At 38.1% G+C, this 20701-nt stretch overlaps 1 protein-coding gene across 3 annotated transcripts in view; it reads left to right on the top strand.

Annotated features, from left to right (window-relative positions):
• The window catches only part of LOC102270159 (multidrug resistance-associated protein 1), a 97244-nt gene extending 80446 nt beyond the window's left edge, over positions 1 to 16798 (top strand). For all 3 annotated transcript variants that reach the window (XM_070367724.1, XM_070367706.1, XM_070367715.1), the window contains 8 exons: positions 3285 to 3484; positions 4757 to 4883; positions 6695 to 6796; positions 9265 to 9408; positions 11733 to 11891; positions 13468 to 13634; positions 14974 to 15168; positions 15510 to 16798. In XM_070367724.1, coding sequence (XP_070223825.1) covers positions 3285 to 3484; positions 4757 to 4883; positions 6695 to 6796; positions 9265 to 9408; positions 11733 to 11891; positions 13468 to 13634; positions 14974 to 15168; positions 15510 to 15642 — 1227 coding nt within the window. In that variant the 3' untranslated portion in view covers positions 15643 to 16798. The remainder of the gene's footprint in view (positions 1 to 3284; positions 3485 to 4756; positions 4884 to 6694; positions 6797 to 9264; positions 9409 to 11732; positions 11892 to 13467; positions 13635 to 14973; positions 15169 to 15509) is intronic.
• The last annotated feature ends 3903 nt before the right edge of the window (positions 16799 to 20701 follow it).

Genomic DNA, 20701 nt, shown 5'->3' with positions numbered 1-20701 from the left:
GGGACCAGATTCCATGATCTTCACTTTCTGAATGTTGAGCTTTAAGCCAACTTTTTCACTCTCCTCTTTCACTTTCATCAAGAGGCTTTTAGTTCCTCTTCACTTTCTGCCATAAGTGTGGTGTCATCTGCATATCTGAGGTGATTGATATTTCTCCTGGCAATCTTGATTCCAGCTTGATTCCTCAAGCCCATTGTTTTTCATGATGTACTCTGCATATAAGTTAAATAAGCAGGGTGACAATATACAGCTTTGATGTACTCCTTTTCCTATTTGGAACCAGTCTGTTGTTCCATGTCCAGTTCTAACTGTTGCTTCCTGACCTGCATACAGGTTTCTCAAGAGGCAAGTCAGGTGGTCTGGTATTTCCATCTCTTTCAGAATTTTCCACAGTTTGTGGTGATCCACACAATCAAAAGCTTTGGCATAGTCAATAAAGCAGAAATAGATGTTTTTTCTGGAACTCTCTTGCTTTTTTGATGATCCAGCGGATGTTGGCAATTTGATCTCTGGTTCCTCTGCCTTTTCTAAAACTAGCTTGAGCATCTGAAAGTTCACAGTTCACATATTGCTGAAGCTTGGCTTGGAGAATTTTGAGCATTACTTTACTAGCATGTGAGATGAGTGCAATTGTGCGGTAGTTTGAGCATTCTTTGGCATTGCCTTTCTTAGGGATTGGAATGAAAACTGACCTTGTCCAGTCCTGTGGCCACTGCTGAGTTTTCCAAATTTGCTGGCATATTGAGTGCAGCACTTTCACAGCATCATCTTTCAGGATTTGAAATAGCTCAACTGGAATTTCATCACCTCCACTAGCTTTGTTCGTAGTGATGCTTTCTAAGGCCCATTTGACTTCACATTCCAGGATGTCTGGCTCTAGGTGAGTGATCACACCATCGTGATTATCTGGGTCGTGAAGATCTTTTTTGTACAGTTCTTCTGTGTATTCTTGCCACCAACTTTTCCAAACCAAGCTGTTAATCATTTGCTCATTTCTACATGTCTACTATCATTATTGTTCCTATTTCTTATGATGCCCCTCTTCTCTCTGTCACCTGGATCTTACTCTTTATGCATAGGTTATATTCTACTTTCTGTGTGAAGCATTCTCTACCAATATAGTGCAAAGATATGACTTGTGAAGGTATTATGGACTTATTAAACTATATTATTACAGTATATTATTATATTATGCTATATTATTTTGTAGGCTGTTTTGTTGTTGTCTTATTTTTTAGTGGACCTAAAATTGTCTCCTCAATAAGATTGTAAGTGCTCTGGGACAGACGCTATGTCTTATAGTTTAAAAGAATAACCAAAAAAATTGATGAATGATGTTGAGAATCAGTTGTATCTGCTTAAAAAACCAAAAACAACAAAGTGTATCACAAATGAAAATTTTGTGGTTGGTGCACTATAATAGGGTGACTAGGAATGGAAAAGAGTCTAGAAACCATGTTTTGTGAAGGGGAACTTAATAGGTTGAACCCAGGACATAGATTCAGGAGCCTCAAATTCTAGTCACTTTCTTGACTCCTGTGCTTGGTACATCACATCCCTTTCCAACCTTCATTTCTTTCACCTGTAGGATAAGAAGTTTGCTTTAGATCAGTGCTACTCAAAGTGTGGTCCCTGGACCCATGGACCTATTGAATCAGAATCTCCAATTGTACCTCTTCTTTTAAAAATATCATATTTTGCAAGTAAATATGTATAATTTTTATTTATCATACCCTAATAGAGCTGGGGTGGGGGGATGAAAAATCTCTCAGATTGGGCCCCAGAAATCTGTGTTTTTATAATCCTTTGGTAATTTTTGCTGAAGTATGACAAGCATTAATCCAGATCAAAGGTACTTAAGCTCAGAGCTCTCTATAATTTTATGGAGAGACTCCAGGGCTTCAACAATTCATTGAACTGTTATGAAACTCTCTTTGGGACAATCTCTTAAGTCCCCTGGCAGGCTCAGAATGCCATCTTCCTTTGTATTCTCCAGAGCACTTAGCATAGAGCAGAGCTTGTAAACTCCAAGATGATAGACCACATGTGGCTTCAGATATGTTTTCATTTAGCTAGCTCAATGTTTTTTACTAAAATGAAGACATTTTTAAAGTCAGGAATTTTACATAAAAGATTTTCCTGAAAAAAAATTTCAAGATTTGGCAACTGTTTATTTTCATTTCTGGTTTATAACAACTATTTGGGGTTGATGAATGATGGTCCAATTAACTCAGGCTTACTCCTTCTAGCTCTCCACAGTCTACTCATCCCAACTGTCCAGAGGGGAAGCACCAATTATAACTGTGGTCATATTGAAATTTTTTAGTGGAAAAAATTTTCCATAATTATAGTTAGGTATAGATAGCTCAGATGGTAAAGAATTTGCCTACAATGCAAGAGACATGGGTTTGATCCTTGGGTCAGGAAGATCTCCTGGAGAAGCGAATGGCAACCTTCCCCAGTGTTGTTGCCTGGAAAACTCCATGGACAGAGGAGCCTGGTGGGCTATAGTCCATGGGATTGCAAAGAGTTGGAAATGACTGAGCGACTGAACACATTTGCTATCACAAAAATATTATTGTTTGTGCACTTGGTAGGCTTCCTTCATTTAATAGGTTAACCACCTGGCCATGCTTTCAACTATTTAACATAGAGCTTTTTCCACAGTAGGTACTCAATAATGGTTGTTTGAGAACATTACCAAGGTGAAATTTTGCCCACTTATGTTAGAGTTGTGCTGTCCAGAATTTGGGCCTTTTACTGTTACTAACACTTTCACTTTCACTGTTACAAAGGTACATTCCTTTCCTGGGGCTCCTATAACAAACTTGGTGTTACTTTACATAAGTAAAGAAATTGTATTCTTTCACAGTCCTAGAGGCCCCAAGTGCAAAATCCAGGAGTAGGCCTCCGTTGTATGCTTCTGTCCTAGCTTCTGGTGACTGTCAGTGACCCCTGGCATTTTCCTTGGCTCCCAGGTACATCACTCCAATCTTGTCCTCCATGGGTTTCTCCCTATGTCTGTGTCTTCTCCTTTTCTATTTTTTATAACACTCAGTCTGGATTTCAGGCCAACCCTAAGGATCTCATCTCAAGACATTAATGACATCTGCTAATATCCTCTTTCCAAATAAGGTCATATTCACAGGCGATGCAGATTAGAACTTGAACTTAAATTTTGGGAGCTGCTCATTAGCCCACTACACACGAATCTTGCCAGTTTCAAACTGCTGAAGAAATTTTGGCTATATCTGCAAGACCACCTCCTTCTGTTTTCCTGTTAGAGATACTACATGGCGAGCTCTCGGCAGATTCGACGATTGGCAGGAGCATCTCACTCTCCAGTTATTTCCCATTTTTGCGAGACTCTGCTGGGAGTGTCCACTATCAGGGCATTTGGACATGAACAGAGGTTCATCCAGCAAAACAAAGAGGTGGTGAATGAGAACTTGGTCTGTTTCTACAACAACGTGATTTCAAACAGGTAAGTCATATCCACATACCTAATTCAGGACTAGTCCCTTCCTGGATGTTTTGTTTATTGACCTCTAAATAGGGTATTTTTAGTAACATTTCATCAAAAATATTAAAACCTTAAATATTTCTAGTATTTAATACACATTTAAGTTAAAGTACATCTATTTATATCCATATGAACAGTCCATGCTACTTATGTAAATATAAGATCCTACGTTTTTTTAAAGTTACATAGGATGCTATTAGAATTACTAAAGATATGACCCTATGTTGTATTTATGTATGTGCACATAAATTTTATTTGCATACAACAATTTATAATATTTTGAATTTGAAGCTATACATTTCACCCAGTAGGGGGGGGATGTTAAATAGTACTTGGGCACATTTTAACTTTTAGAGATTAATTTTATTGTATAAAATGTGCATGTAATCAGGAAGGTAAGTGATTTTCCAATGAGATTTTAAAATAAATGCATCATTTCAGCTGGTGTTCTTTCCTTTTTCTTTTTAATTCTGATTAAGTTTACTCCTTGGAAGGAAAGTTATGACCAACCTGGACAGCATATTAAAAAGCAAAGACATTACTTTGCCAACAAAGGTCCATCTAGTCAAGGCTATGGTTTTTCCAGTGGTCATGTATAGATGTGAGAGTTGGACTGTGAAGAAAGCTCAGCGCAGAAGAATTGATGCTTTTGAACTGTGGTGTGGAGAAGACTCTTTCGAGTCCCTTGGACTGCAAGGAGATCCAACCAGTCCATCCTAAGGGAGATCAGTCCTGGGTGTTTATTGGAGGGACTGATGTTGAAGCTGAAACTCCAATATTTTGGCCACCTGATGCAAAGAGCTGACTCATTTGGAAAGACCCTGATGCTGGGAAAGATGGAGGGAAGGAGGAGAAGGGGACGACAGAGGATGAGATGGCTGGATGGCATCACCAACTCAATGGACATGGGTTTGGGTGGACTCCGGGAGTTGTTGATGGACAAGGAGGCCTGGCATGCTGCGGTTCATGGGGTTGCAAAGAGTCGGACATGACTGAGAGACTGAACTGAACTGAAGTTTAAAAGCAAAGTTCTTCAAAAGTAAAGCATGTTTTTATGCAGATAAATTCTTTATTGTCATTGCAACCATCCTATGTTTGATTGAGTTCTAACTAAGTGAGAAAAAAGTAGAAAGCAGCTATTGATGTTTATGTCTTCATTTCCCAGAGGAGAGTTCATATTGAGTGCGCCAAAGCTTTTGCATCTCATTTCAGGAATATTTTCCATTATTTCAGGTGGCTGTCTGTTAGACTTGAATTTCTTGGCAACTTAATGGTGTTCTTCACTGCAGTGCTTACTGTGCTGGCTGGCAATTCTATAGATTCAGCAATAGTTGGTTTGTCTATATCCTATGCCCTAAATGTAAGTAATAATGATTGTGTGGTATATGACATGTTTATAATCCAATTAATTAAGCTCTCTTCTTTTCCTGTCTGAATAAGAGATGGTAGTAACTAAGTAATGAGAGACAAATCTGGATTACCCTGGAGGCGCATTTCTTTTTCTCTTTTGCTACTAGCAAAATAGCTGGCTCAGCCGTTCTAAGGTAGTTCACAGAAAGAAAGCCGATCCCCAAGGCTCAGTGCTAGAGGACCAGGATCCTAGTGTTGCATCATCACCCAGACATTTCATCCTCTCCTATCCTTACAGATTATAAAGTGTAATAAGGGTAGGGGCTTCCCAGGTGGTGCTGGTGTAAAGAAACCGCCTGCCAACACAGGGTAGACGTTAGAGATACAGGTTCAATCCATGGGTCAGGAAGATCCCCTGGTGGTATGGCAACCCACTCCAGTGTTCCTGCCTGGAGAATCTCATGGAGAGAGGAGCCTGGAGGGCTACAGTTCATAGGGTCACAAAGAGTCGGACAAGACTGAAGCAGCTTAGCATGCATGCACACAACAAGAGTAGGGCCTTTCTCTACCATGTCCTGTCCATCTGTTATGTTGGGGCAAACGTAACTGTGGTCTCAGACCATGAATTTTAAATCTTTGTAACTAGGCTCTGACACATCTTTATTAATCAAAATAGGAACCTTTACAATCCATGCATTTTTGCCAATGGGAAATAAGTTTGTGTATTCCTGTTGGATAAAACTCCATGCTTCAGGACTGATGAACTCTTGGAGTGCATTTGCTGCCTCCCGCTGGTTGTGGAAGCATTTTCCCAGCAAAAAGTTTTGGAGATGCTTGAAGAAGTGGTAGTCGACAGGTGAGAGAGCAGGTGAATAAAGCAGATGAGGCATACATACATGCTTCCCAGGTGTGGCACTAGTAGCGAAGCACCTGCTGGCCAGTGCAGGAGACATGAGACATGGGTTCGATCCATGGATCGGGAAGATCCCCTGCTGAAGGCATGACAATCCACTCCAGTATTCTTGCCTGGAGAATCCCATGGATAAAGGAACCTGGCGGGCTACATTCCATACAGTTGCAAAGAGCTGGACATGACTGAAGAAACTTGGCATGCACACATGCATATATATAGTATATGGGGTGCCTGGGCAGAACTCTGTAATCAAACTATTTGTTCTGCAGTGAAACATGTGAATGTGTAGCATGAGTCAATTAAATCAACACTTTAAAGAGGCCCACTTTAGTTCAAGTCAGGTTGGCCATCAAATCTTTTAACAACAAACTCAAGAAAAATTTGAATTGTGAGGGCTTTTTGACTTTCAGAGCTACATTTGAGGTTATAACCATGGAGAACGTGTATTTTGAGGAAAGGTGAGTGTGAAGAACGTAAAATTTGGGGGAAAAAATGGAGACACTTGTAGTCAGAAAATTAGAAGAATCCTTCTTCTAGTGGAAAATGGTAAAGTGTGGCAAAGGTAATATGCACAAATTTTTCCCTACTTAGGATGTACATTTCTTAGGGCCTATCCCATCAGTCTTGGTTTTCATCTTTCCTTACACCAAGTATGGGCACCTTTAATATATAGTGAACAGTCTATCTTCTGCCAAATAACCATTATTTATGGCATTAATGAATTTAACAAACCTAAAACAGCACATATGTGTGTCTATAGATAAAAATGCTTACTTTGAATTAAGTTGTTAAATAATTCAAAGGGATAAAATATACTAAAACTCTGGGAAAAAAGCTTTGTAAAGTATTATTAACGTTGTGTAAAAGACTGATACTTATTCATTAAGCTCTTGGTTTTTCACTCCCAGATTACTCAAACCCTGAATTTTTGGGTAAGGAAAGCATGTGAAATTGAAGCCAATGCAGTTTCCATTGAAAGAGTTTGTGAATATGAAACTATGGATAAAGAGGTAAGTACTCATGAATAACCAATAAGCAGATACAGAATTTAAGATATTGCAGTACACCTTGAATGGACATTCTGAAAATCAATTCTGAACCAAACCTGTATTTGTTATAAAAATGAAACATGATCACCTGTTTTTAAGAGGCACAGTGATTTGTCCCCTACCAATGTAGAGTAAAATATGCAACCTCTGATTACAACTTTGTAAAGATTTTACATTGAGAAGTATCTTAATATAGTCAGCTCTTAATTATTTACAGTCTGATTGTATAATTTAAAAATTAAGTACGCCTTTATTGTTTATACCTTCTGTTCCATTTACTCATCATTAGCATCTCTGTGGATGGGAAGGAGGAGGAGAATAAATCAGTCTGCTTTTTTCCCTTTAATTAAGTATAATTTGAGGGACAGAAGAATTAGACTATTGACCGAGTATAATGGTTGCATTATCTGCATATTTTGTTAATTTCAGTTACTTCTGTCTCCCAGTTCCATGAATTAATAGGGCAGATGATAAAGGTTATATGTTGAATTTCTATATCTTCTTCAATCTGACTATAAAGATATCTAAATCTTCATGAAAAATTCCTCCTTTGCTTATAACTCAGGAAGGTGTATTCCTCCTCCAAATAAAAACCTACAGATTTCCAGTTGTATTTTTGGTAGCATCTCTTCATGTCTTTTCTCAGACCTTGTTCCATTAACCATCTTCTCTAAGTCCTAACTTCAGCACCCTAACCCCTTGGCTCCTTTCAGCCTACAAGTATGCTAAAATATTTTCTGCATACTCCAACTTCTACCTAAATGTTGATTCTTCCTCCAGATTCTTGCCTGAGTCTTACCTTCATTTTTCCCAAAACTTTCTTGAAAGATTAGTCTACCTTCACAAAAACAATCATAATTATCAGCATTTAGTTTGTTCAGCCTACTGCTATGTAAGGACTATATAAAAATTTTATCATTCTCAGGACTTCCCTAGTAGCCCAGTGGTTAAGATTCCACACTTCCAATTCAGGGAATGCGGTTTTGATCCTTGGTCTAGAAACCAAGATCCCACATGCCACGTGCCATGGACAAAATAAAGGAAAAATAAGTTGTTTTCTGTATTTTCTAAACCTTCTGCTATTAATATATATTTTTTTATTTTGCAAAAAAAAAGAATAAAATGTGTGTGTGCACACACATTTTTAAAAATTACCTTTATATAATTTGATGCCTTATAAGGTGAGAGATACCATTACAAAAACTCTTGATGTGGAAAAAAGTAAATACGTCCAAATAACCATGTTTACTCTAAAATAGCCCCATTTCTCTGCTCCTCTTTACAGCAAAATTCTTGGGAATAGTTCCTGTACTTGCTCTAACTCCTTTTCTCCTTCTTTTTTGGAACCTCCTCACACAGGCTCTAACTCCCCACTGCACCGTGCCTGCCCTGGTCAGCATCACCAGTGGCAGCCTCCCAGTCTTCACTCTACCTAGCCTATCATCTGGTGCTTGTGATCACTTCCCTTCATGAAAACACTTCCCCTCACTGGCCAGGCACCACACTCTTCTTTGTATTCCAGCTCCTGTTCTTCCTCCAGTGTCTCAGGTCCTCAGATTATGCACCTAGCTTCTTTTACCTGGAAAGCCCTTCCTCTGATATCCAAATGGCTTGTTTCCCAATCAGGTCCATCAAGACTTTCTTAACCACCCTACTTAAAATTACACCAACACTGCCTATTTCCTGACCTTCAAAACTTTATCATCAACTGACATTCTGCATGGGCCTCCCTGGCGGCCAGTGGTAAAGAATCCACCCGCCACTGCAGGAAACACGGGTTTGATCCCGGGGTCAGAAAGATCCCCTGAAGGAGGAAACAGCAACCCACTCCAGTATTCTTGCCGGGATAATCCCATGGACAGAGGAGCCTGGTGACCTACGGTCCATGAGGTCACAAAAGAGTCGAATACAACTTAGCAACTGAGCAACAACAGCAACGATATTCTGCATAGACTGTATGATTCTTTCTGTCTCTCCTCACCAGCAAGTACTCTCCCGAAGGGAGAGTTTATGTTTATTATTTATTATGTTTTTCTCACTGCTAAATCTCCAACAACTAAAGCATTGACTGGTGCGGTAAACACTCAGTATGTGGGAAATAAATGACAAACTGTCCCCTGTCAATTAAAATTCTAGGTTACTTTCATATCCTTTATAAAGTTATAGAAGACTTTTATTGATAACTTAATAGAAGATGGGAAGCCTTTTTATGAGTGAAAATTGATTTATAAAATCTTCTTATAACTAGATGAGAAGTTTTATGTTGGTATTATTTAAAACTATTTTCAGAAAAATCATAATATTTACAAATGTTGTCTTTCCTCATTTTTGTTTCATCACTTCTGTTTTTATGCCTGAGAATTATTTTCTTTTGGAGGGAAGGTATTTTTATTGTAATTGCAGTTTAAAAAGTATTTATTTGTTTTAAGGCACCCTGGATAACGTCTAAGAGGCCTCCATCACAATGGCCCAGTAAAGGGATAGTGGAGTTTGTTGATTATCGAGCTCGATACCGAGATGATCTTGGTTTAGCATTACAAGATATCACTTTCCAGACTCATGGGGAAGAGAAGGTACCATAAATATTTCATAAGTTTCACTTTACCTTTTATCTGAATATATTTATTCTCAAGGCCAAAATATACTGTGGTATGGAGTATAAAATGGTCATTTGTTCAAATTTCATTTAAAAATAGTAAAGACGTTGGTATGTAAAGAATAAATTTTTCCTCTACAAATAAAAATATATATTTTAAATTGTTCATAATCTATTATGAAACATGATTGTACTATTTTTACCTACATTGAGGTATAATTAACAAATGAAAATTGTATATATTTAGAGTGTACAGTATACATAGAGTATATAGCTTGATATGAATAAATTGTGAAATTATTATCATAATTTTAAGCACTTAAGATCTCTTAGCAAATTTCTGTGTTATTAACTATAGTCACCATGCTATGTCTTAGATATCTAGAATTTATGTGTCTTATAACTGAAAGTTTATATCCCATTTTCCCACTCAACCCCTGGTAAGCACTATCTACTTTCTGGTACTGTGAGTTTGACACTTTGCGATTACACATGTAAGTGAGATCATAAAATGTTTTCCTCTGTCTGGCTTCTTTTGCTCAGCATAATGTCCTACAGGTTCACCCATGTTACCACAAATGGTAGGATTTTCTACATTTTTTATGGCAGAATTATATATGTGTATGTATGTATATGTATATATATATACACTTTCTTTATCCATTCATCCATAGCACATATTTAGGTTGTTTTGATATTTTCTTGGCTACTGTAATATTGCAATGAACTTGGGAGTGAATATTTCTCATCATACAAATTTCATTTCCTTTGGCTACACATACAGTATTATTAGTATATTTTATTTTTACTTCCTCTAGTAAGTGAAGTGCAACAATAAGGCAGTAAGATAATAGTTACTGTCCAGTAATACACAGGTGAGAATATTTGTATAGTCAGTGACATTATGTTTTCCAAGACTATCAGTGAAATGGGAAAATGCTTGAGATGTAATTTAGTTAATAAGAACAATATACAAATCTTTTGACAGTGTATCATTTTTGTGTTTTAAAAAAGCAAACAGATAGGCATATTACTAATAGCAAAAAGAATGGTTACAAAATATAAACAGTGATTCTCTCCAGGTGTTGGGATTTTAGATGATTTTCACCTCTATATTTTTTCAAACTGTTTTATGAAAATATATTATTTCCCTGATCAGATTGATATTTTACAAATAAATAAAGATAAAAAAAATTTAATGAACAGCAGTATTCCACTTTCCCCTTTCCTGAGACTTGTTTCAGATAACCCCAAATTCTCCTTTTCTAACCCTCTAAACCAGGTCCACTGAGGTGGCCTCAAGGACAAATTAATTTTTGGAAATAATTGTGGAATTTTAATCATTCTATTTCATTCAGTGTATTCCTGGTTTTTCGGATGTAGTATGTCAGATTTAAGATTTAAGATCTTTAATTAGGGCAAACCAGGCACCAAATGTTCTCTCCATGCAGTGTTTCCATTAACACCAAGACACGAACCAACACCCAGAAGAGGTTGCTTCAGATCTCGTGGCCAAAGGAACACTGCAATCACTGGATGCTTATGACAAGCCGATTACTTTTGTCCAAAAGTCCAAAATCCCCAGACTTGATCTGTGACCACCCTTAGTAGTTTTGATGCAATAGTTGTTTTGCAGGCTTTCCTTTAGATTTTCTAGCCTATCTCAGCAAAGGGTTCCCATCTCCTTTGTTTGCTTGTTTGTTTTGGAGGAAGAATGGTAGAGAAGCCTCATTCAGAAAGTCTCATGGAATCAACCGCTTTATCAGTCTCTCTTTCAACCCCGCATTTAATGGCTGTTTCAGGGATGATTCAGGGATGATCTGCTCTGCCTGGGGCAGTTTTTGCTGGGTGATAACTAAACTATTCAAAAACCAGAGGAAACACACAAATTAGCCCAAGCCTTTCTAGTGAGTAAAGTGAAAGCGTTAGTTGCTCAGTTGGGTCCAACTCTTGGCAACTCAGGACCGTAGTCCACCAGGCTCCTCTGTCCATGGAATCCTCCAGCCAATAATACTGAAAAGAGTTGCCATTTCCTTCTTCAGGGATCTTCCCTATCCAGGGGTCAAACCCAGGTCTTCCGCACTGCAGGCAGGTTCTGTACCTCTGAGCCACCAGAGTAAGTGGTATCTAGATAAAGATGGATCCTTGAAAGTCACGTTAAGTCTTCCACGATAGTCAAGTTTACTCTAGTTGGCAGTTAGATCCCATTTACCAGACACATAATGTATTTTTTGTCAGTACAAAGGTCTCCTTCCCTTACACAAAGTACGGTGTAAATTGTTTATGATACATTCATTATAGATTGGAATTGTGGGACGAACTGGAGCAGGCAAATCAACACTATCAAACTGCCTCTTTCGAATTGTAGAAAGATCAGGAGGTAAAATTATAATTGATGGAATTGACATATCTACTATTGGGCTTCATGACCTTCGTGGCAAACTCAATATTATTCCACAGGTAAAGACTGTTTTACTGCTAGTCTTTCTTAACTCCCTCTGGTAAACTTCTTCTTTTTTGTTGTTTTTTTAAGAATATATTCCTTTCAAGCCTATACATTTGGATTTGAGAGCCAAATTATTTTAAATATATTGTGAAAAATAACTATGCAATTAAATCCTATTAAATACTCTACCCTGATGCATTCTTTCTAAGTGCATTTATCTGTTTGAAAAACTAGTATGTTGCTTTGCAAGTTTCCTTCATAATAGTAAATACAAATAAAATTAAAATGAAGAAATCATACTGAAACTACCCTGATGCATTCTTTCTAAGTGCATTTATCTGTTTGAAAAAGTCACGTTAAGTCTTCCACGATAGTCAAGTTTACTCTAGTTGGCAGTTAGATCCCACTTACCAGAAATTTTAGAAGAAAAAAGCAATTAGTGAGGCTTTTGCTTAGTTGGTACTTTGTTGAATTTTGATTTTTTTGACTTTTTGACTTGAGGTTTAGAAGTATTTTTTAAAAAATGAAAGGAACCATAATTCAGTTAGATCTTTTTTTCCAACTCCTTTGATTTTTCCATCTGTGGCATCAGAGGAACTTGATCATTAACAAGTATGCAAATCGGCTCAATAATATGCTTCTACAGCCAAATATGACTCATTCAGTTGTGTTTGAAAGATTTGAGCTGAGAATTTATGAAGTATGTTTATGTTTGCTTCTAAAAATGCTATCATCTCTTTGTCATATTGTTTAAACATATACTGGCATTCATGAATTTACTTTGGAACAAATTTAAGTAAATTTTGGAAGGGAAAAAAATTGGTGGAGAAAAAAACTGTCATTCCTTTCTTATAAATCAAAACAGGTGTAGTAAAATGCAGTTTCACTAGATGTGTAAATGTATTGGAAAAAGCATGGACTTGTCTTTGAATTCTGCTTAAGCACTTACTTTCTGTGTGTCCTTGGACAGGAGCTTTTGAAACATCTAGTTCGCTATCTAACAAGAGTGTTTGCTTCCTTATTTCTGGTTGGTGGACTAATTGATAATGTTATATACATACTATAGATACATTTATTCTATTCTTCTCTATATTATATATTACATTGTTGTTTAGTTGCTAGCTCATGTCTGACTCTTTTGCAACCCCTTGGGTTGTGGCTAACAAGGCTCCTCTGTCCCTGGGATTCTCCAGGTAAGAATACTGGAGTGGATTGCCATTTCCTTCTCCAGTGGATCTTCCCGACCCAGGGATCAAACCCCCATCTCTTGCATTGGCAGCTGGATTCTTTTACCACTGAGCCACCTGGGAAGCCCATATTATATTATATCTCTGACTAAATGGTGACTACTATCATCATTATTATTGTGGTTGGAAAGCTGTCGTCAACATTATGAACTAGAGAAAGAAGTAGTATCAGGAAGTTTATAATGATTTAATCAAACACAGCTTATTCTGACCTTCAGCTTTTGGTTTCAATATAAAATGAATTTGGTAACTATTTAGCTTTTCATCATTTTGCTTTTTCCTTATTTAAAGTATGCATGCCTCATGTGACAATAAGATTACCAGTGATTGTTCTATTCTCTAGGATCCTGTTCTATTTTCTGGAACCCTTCAAATGAACCTGGATCCCCTAGACAAGTATCCTGATCATGAGCTATGGGAGGTGCTGGAACTATGTCACTTAAAAGAGTTTGTGCAGTCCCTTCCCAAGAAGCTGCTGCATGAGATTTCAGAGGGTGGTGAAAACCTCAGGTAAGCTGCGAAGAACAGAGCTTGCCTGAGTTACTCGTTCCAGGCTTTTTAGAAACCAGTTGGCCCCAGAGGGAAATCACTCCTGAGCCACCATGGGTTTTGTTGTTCAAAGGACATCATTGGCTGATTCCTTCTAGAGAAGAGAGAGAAGGTAGCCACCAGCTGGAAAACTGCTGGTGAAGGAAAATGAAGGGGAAAGAAAGCAACAATGCAGTGTGGAAAGTCATTAGTTAACTGACTCCTCTTTAGTAAAGACTCCTACCCGAATAGCTTTCTTCCGGAAAGAAATGTTTGAGCAAACTCTGGGAGATAGGAAGGGAGGGAAGCTTGGCATGTTCCAGTCCGTTGGGTTGCAAAGAGTCAGACACGACTGAAAGACTGAACAACAACAAAGTGCTGCTTTATCTTCACCACTATTGTCTTAGGACAGTCCCTTTATGTGATCAGAAACCTGCTGCTGCTGCTAAGTCACTTCAGTCGTGTCCGACTCTGTGCGATCCCATAGACGGCAGCCCACCAGGCTCCTCTGTCCCTGGGATTCTCCAGGCAAGAATACTGGAGTGGGTTGCCATTTCCTTCTCCAGTGCATGAAAATGAAAAGTGAAAGTGAAGTTGCTCAGTCGTGTCCGACTCTTGGCGACCCCATGGACGTAGGTAGGCTCCTCAGTCCATAGCATTTTCCAGGCAAGCGTACTGGAGTGGGTTACCATTTCCTTCTCCGACCAGAAACCTAAGGAAAAGCAATTACACCCTCTCTGCACCTAAGAGACACAGCCTGCATGACTCAGCTTCTTCTTTGCTTACTCCCCGCTCTCCCTCTCTCTGTTTCTGCCACCTTGGCCTCCTTGGCTTCTTACAGTTCCTTGAATATGCCAGGCCACTTCCTGCCTGCCTCAGGAATTTTACATCTGCCCATCACCTTGCCAGGAGCAAGTTCCCATTGGAAATCTGCAGGATTCACTTTTCATTTTCCTCAGGTCTTGAATTTAAAGGCGTCGTCTCTGAGGATTTCTTTGGCATGCTCCTCAAAAATGTCCACCCCATGCCCACATTTTATATCCTGCCTTTCTGTATATTCGAATTCTTCTTATGCCTTTTGATCATTTATCTTGTTTATTTTTTGTCTCCCCATGAAAACCCACAGACTTTTGTCTGTTTAATTCATTGTTCTATTTGCAGAACTTGGACCAGAGTCTGGTATAATCACTCAGGGGATACTTCTTAAAGAATGAATGAATGTGGCTTAGGAAGAGAATAACAATGTCATCAGAATTTTAAAATAGGAAGTGTGTGACCATAAAATCCATTGTTGAGACCATTTTACTATTTTTTATAACAGTGTTGGACAACGACAGCTAGTCTGTCTTGCTCGTGCTTTGCTGAGAAAAACAAAAATTCTCATCTTGGATGAGGCAACAGCCTCTATCGATTTTGAGACTGATAACTTGGTGCAGACCACAGTCAGGAAGGAGTTTTCTGATTGCACCATCCTGACAATTGCTCACAGACTGCATTCTATCATTGATTCAGACAGGTATGCTTTATTTGTTTTCAGAAATAAAACAATTTCTATAGAGATAGCGATTGCATGTCTGAAACACAGTAATTACTTGCCACTAATAATGGATTTTATCTGTGCTGAGAGATACAAAGTGTCCCCTAATAGTATGGAAGATACTTTACAAAATAATTAGAGGAAAGCATTAATGCTAAGAGAATATTAGAAAACTTGATATATTTCCTGAGTCAAATTGTACTTTTATTTCGTACTGGCAGAACTTACCTAGTAATTTAAACTTTACAGTTGCAAGAACAAGAAAGATGAACTGAAATACTGATTATAGTTTACCTGACTGGATTCTTTTCACATTGCAGGGTACTTGTTCTAGACTCTGGAAGAATTACAGAATTTGAAACACCACAGAATTTGATACACAAGAGAGGACTTTTCTTTGACATGCTAACAGAAGCTGGAATAACACAAGACTTGGGGGCGAAAAATAAATAGTTATATATGGATTATACCAAATAAAAAAAATAGTATTTGAAAAAAATAAAGACTGGAGAGAAATGTCGAAAAGTAGGCCTATGTTGGCACAAATAGAGATAAGCACCATAGTTCTAACCATCCTGAGCTGTGCCCAACCTTCTTTCTTCCAGTCATGCCCTCCTGAATATCTGCCTTTTATTGATTCCCCAAAGTGCAAAATGCCACTTATCCTTTAAGTCTCAGACTTTGTTCAGGAGTTATCTTCTGCACAAAGTATCTCTTGGTTTCTCTCCTTGGTCCCCTGTCTTATCTATATGCCCTTTTGATATGCTCTGACTGGCCTTATTTGCATACCTTTATCATGGCAGGGACCAAAATCTGTTTAAATTATTTTTAGTGTGCCTCCCCTTAAAGCTACTTGAAGGCAAGTGCCTAGTTTTATCATCTTTGTATGTTAGGTTGCTAGCATAGTGCTTTCAGATTGTTGATACTCAACAAACATTTGTAGAATAAATCATTAGGCGTTTTAGAGTAATACTGTATAGGCACCTATATACATATGAACAAAGTTTTGAGTTACTGTACAGTATATAAATTTTTGGAGGAATCACAGAAAAAACTTTGAGTTATTCAGCTGCTTTTTTGAAAGAGAAAGTATATGTTAACTGAATTTTATAATGTGCTTTATTTAAAAATAATATTTTATAATTTTTACTATTTGAGTAAAAAGCCAGTATTTTCTATGGAATGTCATTTTTGACTTGAAAAGCTCAGTGAGTTATGTATCAGATGGTATACATTCACAAATAATTATTAATTTGTGGTACTAATTATATTTTGAATGGCTTTTTCATTTGGTAGTTTTAAGCAACATTATTTCTCTGAATTGCCCTTCAAATTTGAAGTTTCCAAACTTCAATTATATTTTCCTTTCAAGATTATTTTAATAAAATGCTTTAACCTGTTCAGACTCATCAGTCATTTCTTTTATCCTCTTTTTCTCCTTAACAACTTTGCATAACCTTGCTTCATCCCCTAAAGGTATTTATGAAAAGTTAACTTACATTTTAAGACCCTACATTATCTATAAAGTTTCCTTGCTTAAAACATTAGCTACTGAAAGTGTTGTCTTGTCTTTATAATTCCTGTAGTACTTACCACTATGCTTTGTGTTCAGTAGGCATTGAATAAATATTTGTTGAAATCTCTTAAGAAAGGAGTTGTATATTTCATTAACATCAGTTAAAGTTTGTGTCTTAGCTTCTTTACATCTGTAATAAGTCAGTCAGAGACACTGCATAATTTAACAGTCTAATGGTATGTCAACAGTCACCTGGATATATTGTGGTATCTTCACACCATGGAATTCTACACAGCTGTGAGAATGAATGGACAACCACTACGGACAATAACACCAGTGAATCTCACATGCATAAGGTGGAGTGACAGAAGTAAAGCACAAAGAATACTCTTATATGATCCACGATTCCATTGATATGAAAGTTTGTTTTTTAAAAAAGGAAAAGCCAATTATACTCCTAGAAGTTGGGATACTGGTTACTCTTGGTTGCCAGTGTTGTAACGTCACTCAGTCGTGTCTGTTCTTTGCGACCCCATGAACTGCAGCACACGAGGCTTCCCTGTCCTTCACTGTCTCCCAGAGTTTGCTCAAATTCATGTCCTTTGAGTCAAGGATGCCATCCAACCATCTCATCTTCTGTTGCCCCCTTCTCCTCCAGCCCTCAATCGTTCCCAGCATCAGAGTCTTTTCCAATGATGGGTAATGATTGAAAGGGTAAATAAGGTGGGCTTCTAGAAAATGGTTATGTACTGTTTCTTGATCTGTGTCTGAGTATTGGTTCAGGTTGTGAAAATCATCAGGCCATATACTTGGGGTTTGTACAATGTAGATAGATAGATTTATATATTTATCTCATGTATGGGCTTTCCAGGTGGTGCTAGTGGTAAAGAACCTACCTGCCAATCCAGGAGACATCAGAGATGCAGCTTCAATCCCTGTATTGAGAAGATCCTCTGGAAAGCATGGCAACTCACTCCAGTATTCTTGCCTGGAGAATCTCATGGACAGAAGAGCCTTTTGGGCTGCAGTCTATAGGATCGCAGAGTTGGAGGTGACTGACGTGACATTAGTATGTATACATGCATATGGCACCCCACTCTAGTACTCTGGCCTGGAAAATCCCATGGATGGAGGAGCCTGGTAGGCTGCAGTCCACGGGGTTGCTTAGAGTCAGACACGACTGAGCAACTTCACTTTCATGTATTAGAGAAGGAAATGGCAACCAACTCCAGTGTTCTTGCCTGGATAATCCCAGGGACAGGGAGCCTGGTGGTCTGCTGTCTATGGGGTTGCACAGAGTCGGACACAACTGAGGTGACGTAGCAGCATGCATGTATAATATAGTTTATAACTATATTACAAACTATATTATAAATATAAACTATATATTTATATAATACATATATTATTATATATTGATGTCATATATATTTATATTTATATAAAACAGTTAAAGAATAAAAAAGTAAAATTTTAAATGACTAAGCCATTCAGTTCAGTTCAGTTCAGTCACTCAGTCGTGTCCGACTCTTTGCGACCCCATGAATCGCAGCACGCCAGGCCTCCCTGTCCATCACCAACTCTGGAGTTCACTCAGACTCACGTCCAGTGAGTCAATGATGCCATCCAACCATCTCATCCTCTGTCGTCCCCTTCTCCTCCTGCCCCCAATCCCTCCCAGCATCAGAGTCTTTTCCAATGAGTCAACTCTTCGCATGAGGTGGCCAAAGTACTGGAGTTTCAGCTTTAGCATCATTCCTTCCAAAGAAATCCCAAGGCTGATCTCCTTCAGAATGGACTGGTTGGATCTCCTTGCAGTCCAAGGGACTCTCAGGAGTCTTCTCCAACACCACAGTTCAAAAGCATCAGTTCTTCGGCGCTCAGCCTTCTTCACAGTCCAACTCTCACATCCATACATGACCACAGGAAAAACCATAGACTTGACTAGACGGACCTTTGTTGGCAAAGTAATGTCTCTGCTTTGAATATGCTATCTAGGTTGGTCATAACTTTCCTTCCAAGGAGTAAGCGTCTTTTAATTTCATGGCTGCAGTCACCATCTGCAGTGATTTGGGAGCCCCAAAATACAAAGTCTGACACTGTTTCCACTGTTTCCCCATCTATTTCCCATGAAGTGATGGGACCGGATGCCATGATCTTCATTTTCTGAATGTTGAGCTTTAAGCCAACTTTTTCACTGTCCACTTTCACTTTCATCAAGAGGCTTTTTAGTTCCTCTTCACTTTCTGCCATAAAGGTGGTGTCATCTGCATATCTGAGGTTATTGATATTTCTCCTGGCAATCTTGATTCCAGCTTGTGTTTCTTCCAGTCCAACGTTTCTCATGATGTACTCTGCATAGAACTTAAATAAGCAGGGTGACAATATACAGCCTTGACGTACTCCTTTTCCTATTTGGAACCAGTCTGTTGTTCCATGTCCAGTTCTAACTGTTGCTTCCTGACCTGCATACAGATTTCTCAAGAGGCAAGTCAGGTGGTCTGGTATTCCCATCTCTTTCAGAATTTTCCACAGTTTGTTGTGATCCACAAAGTCAAAGGCTTTGGAATAGTCAATAAAGCAGAAATAGATGTTTTTCTGGAACTCTCTTGCTTTTTGCATGATCCAGCGGATGTTGGCAATTTGATCTCTGGTTCCTCTGCCTTTTCTAAAACCAGCTTGAACATCAGGAAGTTCACGGTTCACATATTGCTGACGTCTGGCTTGGAGAATGTTGAGCATTACTTTACTAGCATGTAAGATGAGTGCAATTGTGTGGTAGTATGAGCATTCTTTGGCATTGCCTTTCTTTGGGATTGGAATGAAAACTGACCTATTTCAGTCCTGTGGCCACTGCTGAGTTTTCCAAATGTGCTGGCATACTGAGTGCAGCACTTTCACAGCATCATCTTTCAGGATTTGAAATAGCTCAACTTGAATTCCATCACCTCCACTAGCTTTGTTCATAGTGATGCTTTCTAAGGCCCACTTGACTTCACATTCCAGGATATCTGGCTATAGGTGAGTGATCACACTATTGTGATTATCTTGGTCATGAAGATCTTTTTTGTACAGTTCTTCTGTGTATTCTTGCCACCTCTTCTTAATATCTTCTGCTTCTGTTAGGTCCATACCATTTCTGTCCTTTATCGAGCCCATCTTTGCATGAAATATTCCCTTGGTATCTCTAATTTTCTTGAAGAGATCTCTAGTCTTTCCCATTCTGTTGTTTTCCTCTATTTCTTTGCATTGATCACTGAGGAATGCTTATCCCTTCTTGCTATTATTACTCAATATATTGTGTTTTTTAAAAAATTAATATTTCATTCTAATTTCTGCGATGTCCATCAAGTTTGTTCAATTACTTAAGTGGTCTTTGAAGCAAAATGAGAGAAATTTAAAAGACTGGATTATAGAGAAGTAGTAAATTTAAATTTTGCTCAGTCCTGTCTCAATCTATGTGATCCCATGGACTGTAGTGCACCAGGTTCCTCTGTCCACAGAATTCTCCAGGCATGAATCCTGATGTGGGTAGCTACTGCCTATTCCAGGGGATCTTCTTGATCCAGGGATGAAATCTGGCTCTCCTGCATTGATTGAATGATTGATTTATTTCAAATTGTAACTTAAAAAATGGATTAAGAGAATAATTATCATTTTTGACATGCAGTTCCTTCTTAGCTAACAGAAGGAAAATTCTAAGCAGCATTAAGTTGAATTATTTTAGGATAAGAATATTTATTACTGAAAGCCCACTATATGCCAAGTGATGTACAAAGCACTGGAATAATTTATTATTTTCAATTCTCACTGAAGAACATAAGGAAGGTATTACTACCCACCCTATTTTACCAAACATGATAAGATACCAAGAGGATCTTAGCCAACAAATTGTAAAATCCAGACCCAGGTGACTATAAAAGTGTTGATGCTCTTTTCAGTTCTCTAATAATATGTCTCATTTCTGGAAGAGCCACTTAAAGAGTCTATAATTAA

The sequence above is a fragment of the Bos mutus genome, chromosome 1 (assembly GCF_027580195.1).
Source record: "Bos mutus isolate GX-2022 chromosome 1, NWIPB_WYAK_1.1, whole genome shotgun sequence".
Lineage (NCBI taxonomy): Eukaryota > Metazoa > Chordata > Mammalia > Artiodactyla > Bovidae > Bos > Bos mutus.
The sequence above is the reverse complement of the archived record's forward strand: the minus strand, read 5'-3'. Positions and strand labels throughout refer to the sequence as shown.